This window comes from Salvelinus alpinus, chromosome 21, assembly GCF_045679555.1.
Source record: "Salvelinus alpinus chromosome 21, SLU_Salpinus.1, whole genome shotgun sequence".
Lineage (NCBI taxonomy): Eukaryota > Metazoa > Chordata > Actinopteri > Salmoniformes > Salmonidae > Salvelinus > Salvelinus alpinus.
This window is the reverse complement of record NC_092106.1, coordinates 20149543-20175542: the sequence shown is the minus strand read 5'-3', so window position 1 is coordinate 20175542 and position 26000 is coordinate 20149543. Positions and strand designations below refer to the sequence as shown.

The 26000-nt window shown below is 43.3% G+C and overlaps 1 protein-coding gene across 2 annotated transcripts in view; it reads left to right on the top strand.

Moving 5' to 3' along the window:
* The window catches only part of LOC139547992 (LIM domain kinase 1-like), a 108467-nt gene that overhangs the window by 54195 nt on the left and 28272 nt on the right, over positions 1 to 26000 (top strand). For both annotated transcript variants that reach the window (XM_071357264.1, XM_071357265.1), the window contains one exon: positions 16757 to 16895. In XM_071357264.1, coding sequence (XP_071213365.1) covers positions 16757 to 16895 — 139 coding nt within the window. The remainder of the gene's footprint in view (positions 1 to 16756; positions 16896 to 26000) is intronic.

Below are 26000 nucleotides of genomic sequence, written 5' to 3'. Positions count from 1 at the left end.
AAATCCTACAATGTGATTTTCTGGATTTTTTTTCTCATTTTGTCTGTCATAGTTGAAGTGTACCTATGATGAAAATTACAGGCCTCTCTCATCTTTTTAAGTGGGAGAACTTGCACAATTGGTGGCTGACTAAATACTTTTTTGCCCCACTGTATATTATATTAGTCCAGAGCAAATTTCAAATGAATTCTTTGGTTAGCTTTTGGCTTATCTCCTACCTCAGGCTTATCTTGCCACACAGTTCTTATCTAGTTGGACAATGGCTAGGTTTGGCAGTTGCAGTTGGGTATTCTTAGGGCTCTGGTAATGGCTATGGCTCAGGGCTAGCTCGCCCGAAAGCTCCTTATAAAATGATCGACTTCAGAACTCATCTGGTTTGTGGATTTAAAGATTATAGAGAAAATGTGGTGCCAGGTTTATTTCCCCCCCATTTTTAGACTGAGGTCAGTGACTGACACACTGTCTCTGTTCTGTCTCCAGAACCAAGGACACAAAGTTCAGTTTAATTAAGTCTTTTTGCAGACCGACTGCAACGTTCCATTGTTAATCTGAGGCGATGACATTTGCAAAGGAAAAGGGACATGTACATGTAGGTTCAAACTCCCGAGCTTTACACTATTGGCCTCAATAAAAGCCTTTAATCAGACTTTCAGAAATATATTTCACCTCCCTTATCTCAATGTTATATAGAATTTATTCACTACTTCACTCCTACACTTTTTCATTCACTGTACCAGTTATATCAGTCCAACAGTGTCCAAAATCCAGGACTCAACATGTTTGTATGCTGAACTGAATAGATAAATAGATGTTATTTGACTATTTAAAAACACAACTCTAGCTGCACAAGTGGATACACTGTATTTGAAATCTTTGAGGATAACACAAAAAGTTGTACAACTTCTATGCATTGTGGTCCTCTGAACAGTGACTATTCACTGATGCTAGGACAGATCCACAGCCAATGTTGTTGGCCCCTGATTGTCTCCATCACTCATGTCTTGTTTTTCCCGTGGTCATGGAATATTGGAGAATGAACGGCCATTCTCTTTTTCCAGTCCAGTCCAGTCTGCCCCAGACAGACAGAATGTGCATAGATAGCCGTGCTGAAAGCCAGACAGAGACAGGGCTTAGCGAGCACAAAGGAATCTGCCTCCATCTACACTATTCACCCCCCAGCCTACAGCCACCACACGGCTCAACAAAGCTCCGTTACCTGCCATGCCCCTGCTCAATAGACCAATAGACTGCCGGTGCTAAAACAAAAACTGTTCACCATTGACAAAAGCGTTCAGCAGCCATCTTAGAACTGAACCCAGCCAACCAGCTACTGTGTTAAAAATACACAGACTAGCTTTCCCCTGCTCTTTTTGTTCTTGAGAGCTGCAGACAACAAAAACACAGGGATGGCTGAGCCTGGCACTGAGGGGGTTAATGCCGGCTCTTTACTGAGCTTTCAATTGGGAGGGGAGGGGGTTCGACCTGGGTCTGATTGGCTGTGGGATTTCCTGGGAGGATTTGAAAACACCCAATGGGGAGGGGCCACCAAGATAATGAGGTCATGCTTTTTCTTGGGAGTGACATCAAGGGCTGGGGGTCTGGGGAGACAGCAACGAAGGAATGATAAAAAAGATCGGAATGATAATAAAGGGGTGCAGAGAGGGGGGAGTTGGTTGGGATCGTGATAAATGTGTCTCATTTTGTGGGTTGCTCTCTCTCTTTCTGCACCAATAATGCACATCCTTACCTCACTACACATCCTTATACTACTTAGTAGTAGGGAATTCCTTACATCCATCCTAACCATCTCACTGTAGAATCTACTCTATTCCCAGCGCGCAAATATTGTTTAAATTATGTTATTAGCAGAACTGGTTGTAATCTTGTTGTAATCTGCTGAATTCCCTTTTCCCTGTCTGGTTGGGGAAATGTAACATTTTATTTTGTTCCACTGAGGAAGATTTGTAGGAAAATGTGGCCTCCTGCCAGGAATTCCCCTCTCTATCCCTGTCTCGGTATTCCCTTCCAGTGGGATCGTCACTGGCTTGTTGACAAGATGCGAACAGGAGAGCGGTCTCCCTGGTCTCCCTGACGCTGTCGTTTCCTCATCTTGTTTTCCATTACATACTCTGACGCTCTCTCTTTCTCTCTCTGTATATCTTTTTCTATCTCTCTCTCGCTCTGTATATCTTTCTCTATCTCTCTCTCGCTCTTTCTTTGTATATCTTTATCTCTCTCTCGCTCTTTCTCTCGCTCTCTATTTCTTCTCTCTATGCATTTCTCCTCTGACCTCTTCATTATCTCTCCCTCTTTCTCTCTCCCTCTCTCTCTCTGCCTTCATATGCCCTCTCACTCTTTCTGTCTCAATCTTTCTCTTTCTCTCTCCTCTCTCTCTTTTTCTTTCCCCCCTCTCGTAAGACATAGGTCATATTTCCTCATAGTCACATGCTTGGTGTGGGTTGCAGTCTTGCCAGCAATACGCACTCACAAGAACAACAAGCACTGTATGTAATATAGACACAAATTACATTTTAGATATGTCGTGTCTTTGCTATCATTAAATTGAAGACTTATAGTTTTTATCAAAGATTCCTGTAATTAGGGATTACGCGATCAACTGAGTTGTAACGTAACTAATTAACTATGAATTTGGGAGCACCAGGGAAAGTAGTCAGATTACAAAGTTATAATTTCCCAATATAACCTTTCAGATATTTTCATATCTGATCAATAGTATTCTGATTAATGATTTATTTATTTTACCTCACGTTAGTCTCATTCCAAACGTCGTAAATTGTTGGTTATCTGCACGAACCCAGTCTTCACTATGAGTCATCCATACATCAATTGTCTTAAATCATTTATTTATTACTAACTAATTAATTCACAGAAATGCATAAACAAACAAACAAACTTAAAAATGGTTACATGAAATGATGGGAGAAATATGCCCTAGTGGGCTGAACCGGCATGGCGGCTTGTTAGACAAAGGGAAAATTGTGGTTCGACTAAGAAGTCACTACAGAGTTCATAATTATAACAATTGACATGCTAATCCTTTACACATGAACGCTCACTCATTCGGGAACAATTTCAATCAATATATATATATTTACGCTCAATGTGTCGTCTTGATCGCTGGAGAAAAGTTAGTTTCTGTTGGAGATTCGTCGGTCTCTGTCTTGGCTATTGTGGATAGTTCAGAGTGACATTCGTTATAGAATGGATGTTTCGGCGGTTGTCTTTCTTCGCGTTCAATGATACCGAATTCCTAGCTGCAGACTAGTAGTCAATATCAAGGACTTGTTCTTATTTGTCTAAGAGTTTAACCACGTGGTATGGTTAAAGATTCAGCAATGGTACTTAACCTTCGTTCTCCTCCTATGGAGAAAACGTGGTCTGGTAATAATTTCTCAGAGTTGGCTTTTATTCGGATAGCCGAGAGGGGCTGTCCCAGGGTGTCTGACCCAACTGGCTCAGGGGCGGGTCCTCGGGTTTAGTTCAAATCAAACGGGATTTGTATTTTTCTTCATTAAACAGTCCAAAATCATATTACACCATTATACAAACAGTATCATACTCACTCATTCATTTTATACAACAAACAGATGTAAACCTCATATCTGAGGTTATTATATAAACAGCGGTATGGTAATGTAGCCACCCCGTCTCTCATGAGTTTTCCACATGGGGACAAACGGACCGGTTCATAGCTGGAATCTCCACCGAGCTTTTATACTTTTGCAGGAACATGAAATATGTTCGTACCTCAAGTTCTGTGAGGTGGAAGAAAATTCCTTTGTCCTGAAAGTTTACCCTCTCTCTAATACTGTTTGGCCATGAGGAGATTCTCAGGAATTTACGACGTCTCTCTGTGATCACAGCATGGGTTGAAGGAGGAAAGGGAGAGGCAGGGAGAGGGGGATGGGGTTTGCAATACCCAAGCAGGCAACGTCATGACAGATACTAGTCCGGCCGACTGATTAAAAACAAATTGAGAGTGAGAGAGACAGATGGGAGGCTACATGTATAGCACATGATTTTTCGTGATGCTACATCGTAAAAAATATTTAAAACTTAAAATCTTTCAACACCTTGTTGGAGGTTCTCTCCTCTCTTCCTCTCCTCCCCTGCCCAGTACAGAGGGTCCTTCCTGTAGACATAACTCACTTCCTTCAGAGGTGTCTCTGCCCACGTCATACCATGACCTCTATCTTCCAGACAGAGAGAGAGGATGACCAGACTGACATTTTGAAGAGTCCCACCAGAAAGTCTGATTATTAAACAGACAATGCCTTTTGGGTTACGGTGACGAATTCAATAGTTTGCACGGTTGACTTGTGATGTATTTTTTCATCTTTATGAATACATTTTTGTATTGAAATGTCATCTCCAGCAATACTCCGTTCAACTCAGTGATGTGAGGGGTATCAGTGGAGTCAACACATTCTATGTGATCTGACTGCTGCAGTAACAGTAATACAAGAAACAGGAAACACAGCTTAAGGAATTGCTGTTGTTTAGTTAGAGACTATGGTACTGGTTTAGAGGGTGACCAATACATCACATTACACAGCTGAGATGGCAGGTTGGTGTTGGAGTGAGTGGTTCTGTGTGGGAAACTTTCCAGCTAGATGTGTCTGTCCCCTGGAGAACTGGGGAAACATCAGAGTGTGTCTACTCATTCTGAAACTTTTGTGGGTGGGCTTGTGTTACTATCCTTGTGGGTACCGGAAATGTCCCCACAAAGATAGTAAAACATTGAAAATTCTCCCTCATGGGACATTTACCACGAGGACAAACAATCTTTTAAACTTAGGGGTTAGGTTTAGCGTTAGGGTTACAATTAGGGTTAGAGTTAGGTTTAGGGTTATGGTTATGGATAAGGTTAGGGTTACGGGTTAGGGAAAATATGATTTTGAATGGAAGTACCCACAAGGATACACTCAAAGAGTGACCTACCGTAGTGACAGGTCAATTTGGCATCATTTTATTATTGTAAACAAACCGAATTATTAGATTCATTGATCTTTTGCTTTGATACCCATTTAAAACACTGGCAGCAGTTGATCTTGGTCAGATATCTGAGTCAAGTGGTTTACATGGTAAATAGACAGGGCTGGCTCCAGGCATAATCAAATCAAATTGTATTAGTCACATGCGCCGAATACAACAGGTGTAGACCTTACAGTGAAATGCTTACTTACCGGCCCCTAACCAACAATGCAGTTTCAAATAAATAATTTTGAGTAAGAATAAGACATAAAAGTAACAAGTAATTAAAAACCAGCAGTAAAATAACAATAGTGAGACTATACACAGGGTGGTACCTGTACAGAGTCAATGTGTGGGGGCACCGGTTAGTTGACGTAATATGTACATGTAGGTAGAGTTATTAAAGTGATGATAGATGAGTGATGATAGATGATAACGACAGAGAGTAGCAGCTGTGTAAAAGCGAGGGGGGGGGGCAATGCAAATAGTCTGGGAAGTCATTTGATTTAGTTTAGTTTAGTTTATTAATTCGACCATTTAAAAAAATATGCACACATAAAACTTAAAAACCATACATGCACATGAATAAAATCATTGAGGATAACACACAATAAAGTCTGGGACTTATTTCCATTGTGGTCCTCTTGAGACAAGATGGAACACAGTACGGCAGAGAAATAATAAAACAAGAACAGAGAAGAACATCTATCTCATCATTCCAGTTACATCATAGGGGTTATTCATATGGGCACAGAGGACATCAAACATATTTTTACTTTGTTTTTATAGGCAGAGGCAACTCATTCCATTCTGAGGCTCCAGTATACAAGAAAGTACCTTTCCCAGCATTACTCCTGAACCTGTATAAGCACGCATCAGCAACACCTGATCTGGTGCTGTGATTGTGTGCATCCCTAACACGAGGAAAGTAATCACTTAAATATCTGGGCGCAGGACCATAAATACTCCTGTAAACCAAACCTAGTCTAATCTGGGACACCCTATCCTCAACAGGCAGCCAGTTTAGTTCCTGAAAGCAGATCCTGCCTATGTGAGTACGTGGACTCACGTTCAATACTACCCTGATCAACTTATTCTGGCCTATCTGGAGCTTCCCCTTCATAAGTTTAGATAAGCGCCCAAACCAGGAAGTACTAGCATAGTCAAAATGGCATTGAATCCTCATTCAATGCCATTTTGACAGTAGCTAGCACTTTCATGGAGTCCTTATCAAGCAGCTTGGACTTTCTAGCCAAAAACTTAATCCTGGCATTAATCTTCCCTAGCACCTTATTGGCCATGCTCACACCTCCCAAGCTTCCATCAAGGATACATCCCAAGTAGCTAACAGAGGTTTTAGTAGTCAGCACCTCACCCCCTAACTCCACTCTGATTTCAGACAACCTACGCAATTTAGGTCTGGATCCAAAAATAATTGCTTCAGTTTTCCCTAAGTGCAGAGATAGCTTATTATCTCCAACCATTTGCTAATGTTAGTAAGCTCTGTGCTAAGTATGCTCTCCAACATATATATATAGAGATGAGATATTCAGGAGTCTTATGGCTTGGGGGTAGATGCTGTTTAGAAGCCTCTTGTACCTAGACTTGGCGCTCCGGGACCGCTTGCCGTGTGGTAGCAGAGAGAACAGTCTTTGACTAGGGTGGCTGGAGTCTTCAACAATTTTCAGGGCCTTCCTCTGACACCGCCTGGTGTAGAGGTCCTGGATGGCAGGAAGCTTGGCCCCAGTGATATACTGGGCCGTACGCACTACCCTCTGTAGTGCTTTGCGGTCGGCGGCCAAGCAGTTGCCGTACCAGGCAGTGATGCAACCAGTCGGGATGCCTCGATGGTGCAGCTGTAGAAGTTTTTGAAAATCTGAGGACCCATGCCAAATCTTTTCAATCTCCTGAGGGGGAATAGGTTTTGTCGTGTGCATGACTGTCTTAGTGTGCTTTGACCATGTTAGTTTGTTGGTGATGTGGACACCAAGGACCTGCTCCACTACAGCCCCGTCGATGGGAATGGGGGTGTGCTAGGTCCTCTCTTTCCTGTAGTCCACAATCATCTCCTTTGTCTTGATCACGTTGAGGGAGAGGTTGTTGTCCTGGCACCGCACGGCCAGGTCTCTGACCTCCTCCCTATAGGCGGTCTCGTTGTTGTCGGTGATCAGGCCTACCACTGTTGTGTCATCGGCAAACTGATGGTGTTGGAGTCGTGCCTGGCCGTGCAGTCATGAGTGAACAGGCAGTACAGGATGGGGCTCAGCACGCACCCCTGAGGGGCCCCTGTGTTGAGGATCAGCGTGGCGGATGTGTTGTTACCTACCCTTACCACCTGGGGGCGGCCCGTAAGGAAGTCCAGGATCCAGTTGCAGAGGGAGGTGTTTAGTCCCAGGGTCCTTAGCTTACTGACCAACCTGCCCTCTTAATACACCTCTGCTGTCTTCAACCAGGATCTCAGCGATCACTGCCTCATTCCCTGTGTCTGTAATGGGTCTGCGGTCAAACGACCACCCCTCATCACTATCAGAAATCAAACCGGATGGAGATCATAAATATATGGGAGAGGTTGAGGGTGGTGGAAGAATTAAAAACAAAACAAATAAAATTATTGTAAAATAGACTGTCCATAAAATGTATATAGTATGTATAAGCTGGAAATACAGGCCTAAGTGTTGTTGTTCAATAGTTTTCTCCAATTGGGGGAGGGGTTGGAGGGTAATAAAGGAAATATTTATATTAAAAAAATATAGTCATAATAAATAAAAGACAAATAAAAAGTGAATAAAAAAATTATAAAGTAAAATACACCAGGTGCAATTTCAAAATTTGTTTGCGCATCTGCAGTATTTATCTTGTTATGTCAGTCACTCAATTAGCTGACAATTAGCCATGTACATTTTTAGATTGGTAGTTAGTCTAGTCAGCTGTTTAATCTTGTAGTAATCATGGCCGAACACCGATGGTGCACGCAAGGCATGTGCCCAAGGGCCCTGATCTCCAGGGGACCCCAATTGATTTTGTTAGTCATTCTCACTCAGTTATGCCACCACATGGCATAACTCATGGCAAAAGGTCTAGATTTGGGAATTTAGCTTTAAAGGCCCCCACCAGAGGGCAATGCTGCCCTTATTTCAACGGAAATTCCTGTCCTATAACAGAAATTCTCGTTTAGGTTCCACCTCCAAAGAATGGCGCAGGTTGCTAATACATTTTCATGAATTGGGGGTGGGAACGTTGTGGTGATTTCCAGGTGGAGTGGAGAAATAACAATACGTAGGGCACTGACAGCAGTCAGTGTCGATAGCGAGCATGCTAATCTTATCTAGCTAGCTAAAGTTATCTGTTGTTGCTACACTGTATTCAAAAGATTTGCCAGCTGGCTAGGCTATGGCTGGTTCTGGAGCTGGATTTGTCATTAGCATTTAGGGAAAACTTTGCCACAGATGAATAGGGGAAACCAGTATCTTTGACTTTGCCATCTATTGTTATCTCAAAAGTTTTGTCATGTTCCATAAATTGCGGCCACGAGTCAGCCATAGAAATAGAAAGAATAAGATGAAGCTCTGGTAATATGGATAGCCTAACTGTACTGCCTAACAGTGCAAAAAGAGTATGAAAATGTATGCATAAGAGCGTCTGGATAATAGCTGCACCAATCGAAACAGTGGAGCGTAGGCAAAACCATTAATCTTGGGGCAACGGGGGGGAGCGGGGGTTACAATTCAATCTTATCATATACAATTTTAACATTTATAAAATAGTCATATCTTTTTTTTATACAGACTAGCAAAACATTTTTGTGAAACTTGACAAATTATCCAATGGATTAAGGATTTACTGGTAAAAAATTGGAGGTGCAAAACATTGCACCCCCTATTTTTATTTGCTCCATGGCTCAGGTATCTACCGCGAAAAGCTGTTTGACTCAGCCAAATATGATCTATTACATTGCTCAGTTCAGTCACGACTCACGAAGAGGAAGGACTTTGCAGGTGTTTCTGATATTAGCACAACATATCATAGAGGAAACATCATTGGCATGGGACATTTCTGAAGTTACCACTTCGGATTTCCCACTTCAACCCCAAATATATACTCTGACTAAAACGATGACTTATTGACTTAAATCGTTGTGCAACATCATGGGTAAGAATGGGCATTGTCTTTCAGCTCTTGTGGATGTTTAAAACTGATACAAATTCTTGCCACCCTATGGCAAAATGAGTATAATTGCAATGTTTTTATTAAATTGCTACATTTTCTCTCCACCATGGAAAAACGTGTAAAATTGCGGAAAATGTACTTTTAAAATGTTTTGCAGAGGTGACAAATCTCACTTAGGGCCCCCAAAAGGCTAGAACCGGCCCTGTAAATAAGATACACAGCAGGCAGTTCAAAGATAATTACAGTATACAAACATCAAGCTAATTAAATAATCTCTGAATCTAATATCTCCACATAAAAGCATCACTGTGATCATAGAGTCAATGCTAGGCAAATAATTTGGCAAACTATGTTGATTACACAGTGTGTTTTACATATCAATATTTTTTTTATATACAGTATATCTAAAGTGAATGGATGATGTGAAAAGTGCATTTTCTTCTCACTTTCTCTATGAATCCAGTGTTTTGGTGGAACAGTTGTCTCTATGAATACAGTGTTTTGACCAGTCTTTCTGTCTCGGCCTGTCTCTATGTGAGTGGTGATTTAATATGACATGGGTTTCCCTGGGGCTGGGGGGGGGTCAAGGAGAATGAAGTGGAGTGGAATTTTATTAGAAGGCACTTTGGCTGATTCCATTTGGCAATAGAGGTGTTAGAGAGGGGTCTCCAGATTTTGTGACTCCCTCCACCTCTCCTCTCCCCCTTCTTTGGATGTTTCTAGGCCCCTAGGTAGTTGCAGCTGGGTGTCTGACATCTCAGAACCTGGGATCTTTCCTAGTTGCTTGTCTGTTCGCTTGTGGAATAGTCATTTTTTTGCCTTTTTGTTTATTTCTCTTTCCATCCTTCCACTCCTCCCTCAGCTCATCCCTCCTTTCACTGCCTCTCTCTCTCCCTCTCTCCCCTCCGGCCCTGATAACAGAGCCCTAGGAACTTGTCACCCAAAGCTCATCTTATCATGTAAAAACCCTGACTCTACCTTCCTCTTTCTCTACCTCCTTTAAGCATTGCGCCTCCTCTCTCTGTCCCGGCATATCCTTTCCTTCTCCTATCTATTTCAGCAGAGCTAAACCTCTTTTTCTCTCATCTCTCATCTCCTGCTTTACTCTATCCTTATGTGTGCTCTTTTTCTCTCATCTCTCATCTCCTGCTTTGCTCTATCCTTATGTGTGCTCTTTTTCTCTCATCTCTCATCTCCTGCTTTACTCTATCCTTATGTGTGCTCTTATTCTCTCATCTCTCATCTCCTGCTTTGCTCTATCCTTATGTGTGCTCTTTTTCTCTCATCTCTCATCTCCTGCTTTGCTCTATCCTTATGTGTGCTCTTTTTCTCTCATCTCTCATCTCCTGCTTTGCTCTATCCTTATGTGTGCTCTTATTCTCTCATCTCTCATCTCCTGCTTTACTCTATCCTTATGTGTGCTCTTATTCTCTCATCTCTCATCTCCTGCTTTACTCTATCCTTATGTGTGCTCTTTTTCTCTTATCTCTTTTCTCTCTCGATGCTTTCAGCGAGCTCTGCATTTAGCTTACTCTGTGCTGCGTGGAAAAGAAAAAGGCATGACCATTTCATATGAATAGATATGAGGTCTGCCTTGTAGTTCATCAGTATCATATCCAGTACCCACTTTTCTCTGTAGCCATTCCTGTGGTTAACATCAGCATTTGATCTCAGAGTATTTTGGTTATGTGTATCTGACGTGCAGCCCTTAATCTCATTCTGGTCTTCACCACAGACCATTTTGCATTACTCATCTCACATTATCACATCTATATTTACCATTGTGTTTTCTCTGTGGTGGATGGTGGGCCACTGGTCCTGTTCAGGGATTCATGTTCATCCTGTAGATATATGGGGCATGACTCTGAGTAGCATGCTATAGTGTTTGTGTTATGTTGTTACTCTTGTCAGTTATTATTTTGGGTCACCAGCTTTGTCCGGCAATATAGGCTACTGTACAGTACAAGTGCAACAGTTTTGTGTGTGTATAGAAAGTAGTAGTACTGAACTCAGGGCAAGCTCTTAGTCATCCAGCGGGGTATTTGGTACAATGGGTAAGAGAGTCTCCCTCTGAATCTTTCAAAATGTTAATCCTCTTATGTGCCCCCTGTAACGCAAACACGCACAGGCATGCATGGTACACACACACATACACAGGCATGAATGCGCACACACACACACACACACACACACACAGGCATGGACATACACACACACACACACACACACACACACACACACACATAGGCACAGGCACAGGCACAAATCCACCAAAGTTCGCTCCAGACAGACCCTGTCAAAGGGTATCTCACAAACACATACACTCACACTTTCACTCGCATGTAATCCTACTACTATTGCCTGCTACTGTGGGTAACATAAGACTATATTTGGAGAACTAACTGTTTAGTCATAGTCATATGGTATTCTGTTACAGTACAGTTCAGCTCCACATGCCCTTCCCTGATAAGGTGACTTCAGCTTGGATTTAGCTCGAGAGCATTGAAGCCCTGTGTGGACTGATATGCCTACTGTGTAAAGAGCAGGCCCAGGTATGACTCTGCAGAGGGAGAGGTGTAGCTGGAAGACAAGACTGCTGACTAGGTAGAGTAGTGTGTCTGTGTCCTCTGACTACCCTTGATCCAGTTCTTCTGCCTCCTATCATCACACCACATGCTCAGCATACTGCATGCAGCACGATCAGGGTGTAGTAGTGGGAGCTCTGTTTTTAACGTTACACTGAGATGTTCACTATGTGAGCACATGCGCATATCAGAAAGAGGGAGGTTTAGTGTGTGTACATGTGTGTGTTTCTGCATGGGCGCATGCGTGTGTGTCCTGGCTTGACTTAAAGAAGTCTGATAACTGCTGAAACCCATGGGAATTGACCTGTCCTCTCCTCTAGTGCCTGCTCAATCTGTTCCACTCACTTAGCCCCATCAACCTCTATCTATGTCCTCATCCTCATTTCCCTCTCCCTAGGCGTCCCTCCCAACAGTTGCCAGGCCCCTAAACTGAATCTGTTAATATTACACCCCATACCCTTACACCACTGCCCCATTCACTTTTCCCTCCTAGGCCTCTGGTCTGGATGTTCTGTAGCCCAGCAGAGGCAGCAGATGGGGGTTGATGACCAAAAGTCCCCCTGACTCCCCCAGGTATGTTCCTATTGATCCCTGGCTGTCTGGCAGAGGAAGGACTAGGAGAGCTAATGGACGATGGTCCACTGGAATGGAGTGGAGACACTCGGTTAGTCATGGATGTCTCACACAGATGACCTTTTCAGACTATCACTTTGTCCTATACAGCATGGCCCCAGCCAGCAAATAGGTCATCCCAGTAGGCTATAGCTCAGCTCAACTTGGCTCAGCTCATTTCTATGAAAAGGGTAATGCACAGAGCCGTCTCAAACTCTTGTCGTCATTTCAAGAGCTCAGCGAAGGAGAGCTGATGTCATTTGTTTGTCTTATTTCAACATAGAGCCTGGCTGGAACAGAAATGGGGCAGCAGGTAGCTTAGTGGTTAGAGCGTTAGGCCAGTAACAGAAAGGTTGCTGGATCGAATCCCCGAGCTGACAAGGTAAAAACCTATCACTCTGCCACTGAACAAGGCAGTTAACCCACTGTTCCCTGGTAGGCCATCATTGTAAATAAACATTTGTTCTTAACTGACTTGCCTAGTTAAATAAAGGTAAACTTTTTTAATTTTTTATTAAAGTGGTATTGTTGTGGTTTAGAATAGCCAACTAAACTACTTCCTCTGGAACTTGTTTTATCTTGATTCATGGTTGCAGAAAGGTGGAAAGCTGACTACCACCCTGAGCTAGATCAATGATGTGTCATCTATCTGGTATGTTCAGTATCGTGCGTGTCTGTGTATGTGTGTGCGCGTGTTTGTCAGTGGAGGCTGGTGGGAGGAGCTATAGGAGGACGTGCTCATTGTAATGGCTTGAATGGAATCAATGGAATGGAGTCAACACGTTGTTTCCATGTGTTTTATGTGTTTGTAACCCTTCCATTCATTCCATTCCAGCCATTACAATGAGTATGTCCTCCTATTTTCTAACATCAGCCTCCTCTGGTGTGTGTGTCTCTGTGATTATTGACTGTGTTGTCGTCTGTGATGTCATCTCCTCTCCCCTTCACTCCTCAGTCCTCAGCCTGTCTATCAGCCAATGATCTCTATCTGCCTGACATCATTACCAAATCATTCAGCTCTGTCCTCTCCTTGAGAAAGATATCTCACTATCAGCTCTCTTAATCCACTGTTACTGACAGCGATAAGTCCATTCCTTAAGATCTCCACATGCAGATAGCCCCTTATGTCTATGATATAATTAAGTAATAAGGCCCGAGGGGGTGTTGTATATGGCCTATATACAATGACTAAGGGCTGTTCTTATGCACAACGCAACGTGGAGTACCTGGATGCAGCCCTTAGCTGTGGTATATTGACCATATCCCACAAACCCCTGAGGTGCCTTATTGCTATTATAAACTGGTTACCAACGTAATTAGAGCAGTAAAAATACATGTTTTGTCGTACCAATTGTATACGCATTCAGGGCTTGAACCACCCAGTTTATAAACGTGGTTATATATCTGAGATGTTTTATTCTAAATCAAATGATATTGGAACGCATAAAATCACTTTGCAGTCGTGTGGATCAAAAACCACTGGAGTAACAACCATGTTGTTATAGTTGGATGTTGTGTTTGGATAGCATTGACATGTGTAGGTGTCATTCATCATATCCTTGTTGTTTCAAGACCTTTATTAGTCACAGTGTTGGGTTTGTCTGTGATCTCACTTTGGTCTAAGACCTAATGTATGTGGAAGTGTTGCTTTAGTCTTAGTGGTTAACGCGTCATGGATCTGAAAGTGATGAAACTTAAATGTTCTTATCTGTTGCATTACCTTCAGTAAGACACATCTCACTGGTTTAGCCCCATGATGGGCTAAAATTAGTGGGGAACTATATAAAAACGTATATATATTTTTTTAAATACAATTTATTTTTCATTTCTACTTCATCTTTTGAATAATTTTTATGATCTTCTGATTCCATCTCATCAGTTTGTGTTTCTGGGTAGAAAAATCTAGCTAGCTCAGCCAGCAATTGGTTAGGCCTTCAAAAGCTGTAAAGAAGGCCTCTGCCATTCAATTGTATTAGAGCAAAAATGTGGAGTTACCCAATAGTGAGCAGTAGCCTAATTTTCCCATGCTTTTGTTGTAGTGTGTGTGACAATGGTGGCGACTGTAGTAGAGGTTGACCGATTATGATTTTTCAATGCCGATACCGATTATTGGAGGGCCAAAAAAAGCCGATACCGATGAATAGGTCTATTTTTTAAAAATGTATTTGTAATAATGACAAATACAACAATACTGAATGAACACTTATTTTACCTTAATATAATACATCACTAAAATCAATTTGGCCTCAAATAAATAATGAAACATGTTCAATTTGGTTTAAATAATGCAAAAACAAAGTGTTGGAGAAGAAAGTAAAAGTGCAGTATGTGCCATGTAAAAAAGCTAACGTTTAAGTTCCTTGCTCAGAACATGAGAACATATGAAAGCTGGTGGTTCCTTTTAACACGAGTCTTCAATATTCCCAGGTAAGAAGTTTTAGGTTGTAGTTATTATAGGAATTATAGGACTATTTCTCTCTATACCATTTGTATTTCATATATATTTGACTATTGGATGTTCTTATAGGCACTTTAGTATTGCCAGTGTAACAGTATAGCCTCCGTCTATCTCCTCGCCCCTACCTGGGCTCGAACCAGGAACACATCGACAACAGCCACCCTCGAAGCATCGTTACCCATCGCTCCACAAAAGCCGCGGCCCTTGCAGAGCAAGGGGAACAACTACTCCAAGTCTCAGAGCGAGTGACGTCACCGATTGAAACGCTATTAGCGCGCACCCCGCTAACTAGCTAGCCATTTCACATCGGTTACACCAGCCTAATCTCGAGAGTTGATAGGCTTGAAGTCATAAACAGCTCAATGCTTGAAGCATTGCGAAGAGCTTCTGGCAAAACGCACGAAAGTGCTGTTTGAATGAATGCGTACGAGCCTGCTGCTGCCTACCATCGCTCAGTCAGACTGCTCTATCAAATATTAAATCATAGACTTAATTATAACATAATAACACACAGAAATACGAGCCTTTGGTCATTAGTATGGTCGAATCTGGAAACTATCATTTAGAAAACAAAACGTTTATTCTTTCAGTGAAATACGGAACCGTTCCGTATTTTATCTAACGGGTGGCATCCATAAGTCTAAATATTCCTGTTACATTGCACAACCTTCAATGTTATGTCATAATTACGTAAAATTCTGGCAAATTAGTTCGCAACGAGCCAGGCTGCCCAAACTGTTGCATATACCCTGACTCTGCGTGCAATGAACGCAAGAGAAGTGACACAATTTCATCTGGTTAAGATTGCCTGCTAACCTGGATTTCTTTTAGCTAAATATGCAGGTTTAAAAATATATACTTCTGTGTATTGATTTTAAGAAAGGCATTGCTGTTTATGGTTAGGTACAGTCGTGCAACGATTGGGCTTTTTTCACAAATGTGATTTTGTTAAATCATCCCCCGTTTGGCGAAGTTGGCTGTCTTTGTTAGGAACAAATAGTCTTCACACAGTTCGCAACGAGCCAGGCGGCCCAAACTGCTGCATATACCCTGACTCTGTTGCAAGAGAAGTGACACAATTTCCCTAGTTAAAATAAATTCATGTTAGCAGGCAATATTAACTAAATATGCAGGTTTAAAAATATATACTTGTATATTGATTTTAAGAAAGGCATTGATGTTTATGGTTAGGTACACGTTGGAGCAACGACAGTCCTTTTTCGCGAATGCGCACCGCATCGATTATATGCAACGCATGACACGCTAGATAAACTAGTAATATCATCAACCATGTGTAGTTAACTAGTGATTATGATTGATTGATTGTTTTTTATAAGATAAGTTTAATGCTAGCTAGCAACTTACCTTGGCTTCTTACTGCATTCGCGTAACAGGCAGGCTCCTCGTGGAGTGCAATGTAAGGCAGGTGGTTAGAGCGTTGGACTAGTTAACCGTAAGGTTGCAAGATTGAATCCCCGAGTTGACAAGGTAAAGGTCGTTCTGCCCCTGAACAAGGCAGTTAACCCACCGTTCCTAGGCCGTCATTGAAAATAAGAATGTGTTCTTAACTAACTTGCCTAGTTAAATAAAGGTGTAAAAAAAATAAAAAATATCGGCCAAATCGGTGTCCAAAAATACAGATTTCCGATTGTTATGAAAACTTGAAATTGGCCCTAATTAATCGGCCATTCCGATTAATCGGTCGACCTCTAGACTGTAGGGGGTGTTATCGAGAAGGATGTGGTGGCTAATTGGTTTTCAAGACTAACTTTCAACAATCAGTTAAATGTTGTGCGGAGGGGGAGGCCAAACCCTGCACTGTCTAATCTTCAGCACCGACAAGACGTCAACCTGAGCCAGTACTGGTTTCAAAGACCTAGCCAGTTTTACGAAGTCAGCTGTGCTTAAAATTACTATCTCTCTCTCTCTCCTTGTTCAGATGCTGTGAGTGCAGTGCCTCCCTGTCCCACTGGTACTATGAGAAGGAGGGCCGGCTATTCTGCAAGAAGGATTACTGGGCCAAGTTCGGAGACCTGTGCCATGGATGCAATGACCCTATCACCACCGGACTGATCATGGTAACATAGTCTACCGCCACAAAGAGCACAGTAACTAGATCCTCCTAACTAGAGTACTAGAGATCCCTTTCCTCTCTGTCTTCACCAGTCAATCTCTCCAATCAGCCACAGACTTGATACGACACTCCTGTTACAGTCTGTCGGATATGGTTTCTGCAACAACATCCACACAGAAACACTGGTCTCCACTTTACAGTACCTGTAATTAGACAGTATGCTTTACACATCACTGTAAGCTTTACAGGGAGAGGCATTAACTGTTGTTTCAGTAAAGAGAACAGTCTGAGAGGAGAGGTGTGAAAGGACATGTGGGTCAGTGGAGGATGGACATGAGATCTGCCCTTCTCTGATAAAGGGTGTTGGGTTGGTGTGGAATGGTTGGAATAACTTCACTAGTCACTAGAGCAGGGGTCGGTAACAGGCGGGCTCGCAAGTTATTTTTTTTGGGCCCGCAAAGTCTTAAGGGTAAAAAGAGAACTATATATATATATAAATCACTTGTGAGCCCGCCTGTATATACAGCTCTGGAAAAAAATTAAAGACCACTGCAAAATTATCAGTTTTACTATTTATAGGTATGTGTTTGGGTAAAATTAACATTTTTGTATTATTCTATAAACTACTGACAACATTTCTCCCAAATTCCAAATAAAAATATTGTCATTTAGAGCATTTATTTGCAGAAAATGACAACTGGTCAAAATAACAAAAAAGATGCAGTGTTGTCAGACCTCGAATAATGCAATGACAATAAGTTCATATTCATTTTTAAACAACACAATACTAATGGTTTAACTTAGGAAGAGTTCATAAATCAATATTTGGTGGAATAACCATGGTTTTCAATCACAACTTTCATGTGTCTTGGCATGACTTTATGCCACTCCTGGCGCAAACATTCAAGCAGCTCGGCTTTGTTTGATGGCTTGTGACCATCCATCTTCCGCTTGATCCCATTCCAGAGGTTTTCAGTGGGGTTCAGGTCTGGAGATTGGGCTGGCCATGACAGGGTCTTGATCTGGTGGTCCTCCATCCACACCTTGATTGACTTGGCAGTGTGGCATGGAGCATTGTCTTGCTGACGACGCTGGGCCAATTGTGCGCCGCCCTATGGGACTCCCAATCACATCCGGATGTGATAAAGCCTGAATTCAAACCAGGGACTGTAATGACACCTCTTGCACTGAGATGCAGTGCCTTAGAATGCTGCGCCACTCAGGAGCCAGTTCCCCTACTCTGCGTCTCACAAAGACATGGTGGTTGGAACCAAAAATCTCAAATTTGGAATCATCAGACCAAAGGACAGATTTCTACCGGTCTAATGGCCATTGCTCGTGTTTCTTGGCCCAAGCAAGTCTCTTCTTCTTATTGGTGTCCTCAAGTAGTGGTTTCTTTGCAGCAATTCGACCATGAAGGCCTGATTCAAGCAGTCCCATCTGAACAGTTGATGTTGAGATGTGTCTGTCACTTGAACTCTGTGAAACATTTATTTGGGCTGCCATTTCTGAGGCTCGTAACTCTAATGAATGTATCCTCTGCAGCAGAGGTACCTCTGGGTCTTCCTTTCCTGTGGCGGTCCTCATGAGAGCCAGTTTCATCATAGCGCATGGTGGTTTTTGCGACTGCACTTGAAGAAATGTTGAAAGTTCTTGACATTTTCCGCATTGACTGACCTTCATGTCTTAAAGTAATGATGGACTGTCGTTTCTCTTTGCTTATTTGAGCTGTTCTTGCCATAATATGGACTTGGTCTTTTACCAAATAGGGCTATCTTCTGTATACCACCTCTACCTTGTCACAATACAACTGATTGGCTCAAACGCATTAAAAAGGAAAGAAATTCCACAAATTAACTTTTAACAAGGCAAACCTGTTAATTGAAATGCATTCCATGTGACTACCTCATGAAGTTATCATTCTACAATGTAGAAAATAGTGAAAATAAGAAAATCCCTGGAATGAGTAGGTGTGTCCAAACTTTTGACTGGTTATGTATAGAAACTCAGCAAAAAAAGAAACGGACCTTTTTCAGGACCCTGTCTTTCAAAGATAATTAGTAAAAATCCAAGTAACTTCACAGATCTTCATTGTAAAGGGTTTAAACCTGTGGAACGGTCGTTAAGACACTAACAGCTTACAGACGGTAGGCAATTAAGGTCACAGTTATGAAAACTTAGGACACTAAAGAGGCCTTTCTACTGATTCTGAAAAACACCAAAAGAAAGATGCCCAGGGTCCTTGCTCATCTGCGTGAACGTGACTTAGGCAAGGAGGCATGAGGACTGCAGATGTGGCCAAGGCAATAAATTGCAATCTCCGTACTGTGAGACGCCTAAGACAGTGCTACAGGGAGACAGGATGGACAGCTGATCATCCTCGCAGTGGCAGACCACGTGTAACAACACCTGCACAGGATCGGTTGTAAGACTGAGGGCTTGTAGACCTGTTGTAAGGCAGGTCCTCACCAGACATCACCGGCAACAACGTTGCCTATGGGCACAAACCCACCGTCGCTGGACCAGACAGGACTGGCAAAAAGTGCTCTTCACTGACGAGTCGCGGTTTTATCCCACCACGGGTGATGGTCGGATTTGCGTTTATCGTCGAAGGAATGAGCGTTACACCGAGATCTGTACTCTGGAGTGGGATCGATTTGAAGGTGGAGGGTTCGTCATGGTCTGGGGCGGTGTGTCACAGCATCATCGGACTGAGCTTGTTGTCATTGTAGGCAATCTCAACGCTGTAAGTTACAGGAAAGACATCCTCCTCCCTCATGTGGTATCCTTCCTGCAGGCTGATCCTGACATGACCCTCCAGCATGACAATGCCACCAGCCATACTGCTCGTTCTGTGCGTGTTTTCCTGCAAGACAGGAATGTCAGTGATCTGCCATGGCCAGCGAAGAGCCCGGATCTCAATCCCATTGGGCACGTCTGGGACCTGTTGGATCGGAGGGTGAGGGCTAGGGCCATTCCCCCCAGAAATGTCCGGGAACTTTCAGGTGCCTTGGTGGAAGAGTTGGGTAACATCTCACAGCAAGAACTGGCAAATCTGGTGCAGTCCATGAGGAGGAGATGCACTGCAGTACTTAATGCAGCTGGTGGCCACACCAGACTGTTACTTTTGATTTTGACCCCCCCTTTGTTCAGGGACACATTATTCCATTTCTGTTAGTCACATGTCTGTGGAACTTGTTCAGTTTATGTCTCAGTTGTTGAATCTTGTTATGTTCATACAAATATTTACACGTTAAATTTGCTGAAAATAAACGCAGATGACAATGAATGGACGTTTCTTTTTAGTTTAGTTTATATATTTTTACTCTTAAAACTATAATTTGGGGAAGGATTTCTTTTTTTGTTTTTTATTTTTAAAGACTAAATCATCAAGAATTCAGTTTAAAAATATTTTCATTCATGAAATCTGTTCCCAAATATTCCTACAAAAGAAAGAGAGACGTGATTGTGCTTCAATGTAATCAAGGTATGACATGTTAATGTTATTTTATGTTATTTTCAAATACAATCTATTTTTGGGCTGTCACGCCCTGACCTTTTTATGTCTCTATTTTGGTTGGTCAGGGCGTGAGTTGGGGTAGGCATTCTATGTTTTGTTCTATGTTGTCTTTTCTATGTGTTTGGCCGGGTGTGGTTCTCAATCAGAGGCAGCTGTCTATCGTTGTCTCTGATTGAGAACCATACTTAGGTAGCCTTTTCCCACCTGTGTTGGTGGCTAGTTGTTTTCTGTGTTGTGTGAGTGCCTGACAGAACTGTTGCGTTTTGTTACACTTTTGTTTTTTGTTTCAGTGTTCAGACTATATTAAAACATCGTGAACACGTACCACGCTGCGCTTTGGTCTACTCCTTCTTCCTCAGACGAACGACGTTACAGAACTACCCACCACCAAAGGACCAAGCAGCGTGCTGTAATGGACTCCTGGACATGGGAGGAAATCCTGGACAGCACGGGACCCTGGGCACAGACGGGAGAGTATCGCCGTCCAAAAGAGGAGCTGGAGGCAGCTAAGGCGGAGTGGCGACGCTACGAGGAGTTGGCTCGAGGAGGCGTGCACGAGAGGCAGTCCCAGACATTTTTGGGGGGGGTACACGGGGAGATTGGCGGAGTCAGGTCTTAGACCTGAGGCAACTCGTCGTGTTTGCCGTGGGGAGAGATTGACCGGGCAGGCACCGTGTTATGCGGTGACACGCAAGGTGTCCCCAGTGCGCACTCATAGCCCGGTGCGCTACATCGCAGCTCCTCACATCGGCCGGGCTAGAGTGGGCATCGAGTCAGGAGGGATGGTGCCGGCTCAGCGCATCTGGCCTCCAGTGTGTCTCCTCGGCCCGGGTTATCCTGCACCAGCCCTACGCACGGTGTCCCCGGTTCGCCAGCACAGCCCAGTGCGGCCTGTTCCAGCTCCCCGCACTTGCCGGGCTACAGGGGGTATCCAGCCAGGACGAGTTGCGCTAGCTCTGCGCTCGAGACCGCCAGTGCACCTCCACGGCCCAGTGTAGCCGGTGCCTTGGCCAAGGAAGAGGCCTCCTGCATGTCTTTGCCTGTGCCTGTTCTAAGCCCTAACCCTCCTGCATGTCTCCCCAGCCTGGTGAGTCCAGTGCCTTCTCCCAGAGCCAGGCCTCCTGTGTGTCTCTCCACTCCAGTGATGATCCATGGCACGAAGCCTCCAGTGATGATCCATGGCACGAAGCCTCCAGTGATGATCCATAGCAAGAAGCCTCCAGTGATGATCCGTGGCAAGAAGCCTCCAGTGATGATCCGTGGCAAGAAGCCTCCAGTGATGATCCATGGCACGAAGCCTCCAGTGATGATCCATGGCACGAAGCCTCCAGTGATGATCCATGGCACGAAGCCTCCAGTGATGATCCATGGCACGAAGCCTCCAGTGATGATCCATGGCACGAAGCCTCCAGTGATGATCCATGGCACGAAGCGTCCAGTGATGATCCATGGTAAGAAGCCTCCAGTGATGATCCATGGCACGAAGCCTCCAGTGATGATCCATGGTAAGAAGCCTCCAGTGATGATCCATGGCACGAAGCCTCCAGTGATGATCCATGGCACGAAGCCTCCAGTGATGATCCATGGCACGAAGCCTCCTGTGTGTCTCTCCACTCCAGCGACGATCCCCAGTCCGGAGCCTCCAGCGTCGATCCCCAGTCCGGAGCCTCCAGCGACGATCCCCAGTCTGGAGCCTCCAGAGACGATCCCCAGTCCGGAGCTGCCAGAGTCTCCCTCCTGTCCGGAGCTGCCACAGTCTCCCTCCTGTCCGGAGCTGCCACAGTCTCCCTCCTGTCCGGAGCTGCCAGAGTCTCCCTCCTGTCCGGAGCTGCCAGAGTCTCCCTCCTGTCCGGAGCTGCCAGAGTCTCCCTCCTGTCCGGAGCTGCCAGAGTCTCCCTCCTGTCCGGAGCTGCCAGAGTCGCCCTCCTGTCCGGAGCTGCCAGAGTCGCCCTCCTGTCCGGGGCCCGCTGCGAGGGTCACCAGTCCAGGGTCGGCGGCGAGGGTCCAGAGGCGCCACATAAGTGGGCCAAGCTTAAGGTGGAGCGGGGTCCACGTCCCGCACCAGAGCCGCCACCGCGGATAGATGCCCACCCAGACCCTCCCTTATAGGTTTAGGTTTTGCGGCCGGAGTCCGCACCTTTGGGGGGGGGGTACTGTCACGCCCTGACCTTAGAGATCCTTTTTATGTCTCTATTTTGGTTGGTCAGGGCTTGAGTTGGGGTGGGCATTCTATGTTTTGTTCTATGTTGTCTTTTCTATGTGTTTGGCCGGGTGTGGTTCTCAATCAGAGGCAGCTGTCTATCGTTGTCTCTGATTGAGAACCATACTTAGGTAGCCTTTTCCCACCTGTGTTGGTGGGTAGTTGTTTTGTGTGAGTGCCTGACAGAACTGTTGCGTTTTGTTACACTTTTGTTTTTTGTTTCAGTGTTCAGGCTATATTAAAACATCATCAACACGTACCACGCTGCGCTTTGGTCTACTCCTTCTTCCTCAGACGAACAACGTTACATGGGCTTACTTGTGGTCAATTTGCTGGGTACAAATGTTTATAATTATGTTTCGGAAACCGACCATCTGCTCAGGCAAAAATTGTGGCTTAATCTAGTTGCGCCTGGTTTCTCTCTTTAGTATGTCAAAAAGGGTGAAATATTACAGTGACTTAATCCATGTTTATGAGCTGTGGTATGCTCAGTATGCCATCAGGGTTTCCAGTCCAGGTAGATACAAATGTAAATAGGTATTTTGTATTGCAAATCAGCCGTAGGCAGGCGGCATAGAGGCGGCATGAGTTTTACGTTTGGGGAAGCTAATTCTCACCATGAAAATGCACCTTTAGAATAAAGCATTCCATGCATCGTTACATTTTCAGAGTTATGTTAGATAGCCTACTATTCCTAATGTGATGAGCAGATTAGATAGTCATAATTTAGGCTAATAATGCAACTCAACTGTTTGCAAAAAAGAGAGCGTAGAGTAGGCTATATATAGTGCCTTCAGAAAGTATTCAGACACACAATAATGACTAAGTTAAAACGTGTATTTTGAAATGTAGGATATATATTGTAAATTAAATACAGAAATATTGAATTTAAATAAGTATTCACACCCCTGAGTTAATACTTTGTAGAAATACCTTTGGTAGCTATTACAGCTGTGAGTCAATTCTGGGTAAGTCTCTAAGAGCTTTCCACACCTGGATTGTGCAACGTTTGTCCATTATTCTTTTCAATATTCTTCAAGCTCTGTCCAATTGGTTGTTGATCTTTGCTAGATAACTATTTCCAAGTCCTGCCATGGATTTTCAAGTAGATTTAAGTCAAAACTGTAACTTGGCCACTCAGGAACATTCACTGTATTTTTGGTAAGCAACTCCAGTTTAGATTTGACCTTGTGTTTTAGGTTATTATCCTGCTGAAAGGTGAATTAATCTCCAAGTGTCTGGTGGAAAGCAGACTGAACTAGGTTTTCCTCTAGGATTTTGCCTACTTTGCTCCATTCCGTTTCTTTTTTATCCTGGAAATCTCCCCTGTCCTTAACGATTACAAGCATACGTAAAACATGATGCAGCCCCAACATAACACTTTGTATTCAGAACAAAAAGTTGGTTGCTTTGCCACATGTTTTGCAGTATTACTTCAGTGCCTTGTTGCAAACAGGATGCATGTTTTGGAATATTTTAATATATTCTTCTTTTCACTCAATTAGGTTAATATTGCGGAGCAACTACAATGTTGATCAAATCTCAGATTTCTCCTATCACAGCCATTAAACTCTGTAACTGTTTTAAGTCACCTTTGGCCTCATGATGAAATACCTAAATGTTTTTTTTTACCCATCTGCTATTAGGTGCCCTTCTTTACGAGGCATTGGAAAACCTCCCTGGTCTTTGTGGTTGAATCGGTTTGAAATTCACTGCTCAATTGAGGGACCTCACAGATCATTGTATGTGTGGGGTACAGAAATTAGGTAGTCATTAAAAAATTCTGTTAAACGCTATTATTGTACACACAGTGAGTCCATGCAACTTATTATGTGACTTGTTAATTAAGCAAATGTTTACTCTTGAACATATTTAGGCTTGCCATTTAAAAAGCCTTGAATACCTATTGCCTCAAACATTGAATTTTCTTTTTTATTCATTTGTAAAAAATCCAAAAACATAATTCAACTTTGACGTTATTGTGAGTAGGCCAGCGACAAAAAATGTCAAGGCTGTAACACAACAAAATGTGGAAAAAGTTAGGTGGTGTGAGTACTTTCTGAACGCATTGTATAGGCTATATCATTTTGGCAAATTAATTCAATTTACTTCAGCGGAAGCTTAGCTAGCCTTATGGACGTGCTGCCTATGGCAGACGGTATATCGGGTTGGTTGGGATTCTAGCCTGAATTGTAACATATCATTTTTCTTAGTGTAGAGTAAAGCTATTCTGTTGTATATCGATTCCTGTTTGAACCGACTAGCCTTCTAAACTCTCACCTTAGAATATCCTTTCTTTCACAATCTACTGAGACACCTCTAATTCACAACACTTTTCTTATCTGGCTTCCTCTTCCATATAATGTCTGTCTGATTTCATCTTTGATAGCAGGGTGGTGGTGGGAGAGTACATCTTGTGCTTGTTGTTAAACTGTAAGAATGAGTTGTTTGGGCACCCGGTTCAAATAAGGGTGATATATTGAGAAATATGTTAAAGATGACAACAACATTTGAGCCTGGTTGATTTCACATTGAGCCTGCTAAGTTTCTACATTAGAATGTGCTTTCTCTCTGCAATATGTGAAGACATGATGTCACCTCCTTTCATTCCATGACCTCTGGGTCTGAAAAAAACTTCTCACCAGAAATAGATTAGTCTAGTCTGCCTCTTTCTTCTTTTACTCTCTGTCCTTTATTGTTGTCTTTGTTCAATCTCCCAGAAGCCTTTTCACTGGCGACCTTGACCTGACCTCTGGACAGAACAATCCCACCACACTAAGATTAAGATCACTCCTACCAAAATTTGACCACCGCTTTTAACCCAACCTCTCTGAAAGACACACATACATATACACACACATACATAGGTTTTGGAGAGGTGCAGGGGGCTGCCACACTGGGCACCCGGGGAGCTGTTGTTGTGGGGAGTTTAAGTGCCTTGCTCAAGGGCACAACGGCAGGCAATGACATGTAGGATTTGATACCTGCAACCCTCCAGTTGCCAGCTGACTTCCAAAAAGATTTTTCCCGTCTGACCCGGGATTTGAACTGGCAACCCTCCAGTTGCTGGCTCATCTCTCTAACCGCTAGGTTACCTACACTATCTCCAATAACACAGCCACCTTACTACACTGTTATGTAGCGTTTCTATTGGCTAAGGTGCCATTGATCAACCATTGTAATACTGTCTGGCACTCTATTTTTGGTTAATGTTCTATTTTTCTTCAGGGTCAGTCATTTCCAAGAGAAGACTGTATTGAAAAGTGATGCTGTTTGCTCTTGGAAGCATCTGACCCTGAAGATAACTTTTCCAAAATGTTGTTACGTTACAGCCTTATTCAAAAATGTATTTTTTTTTTTTTTAAATACTCAGCAATCTACACACAATA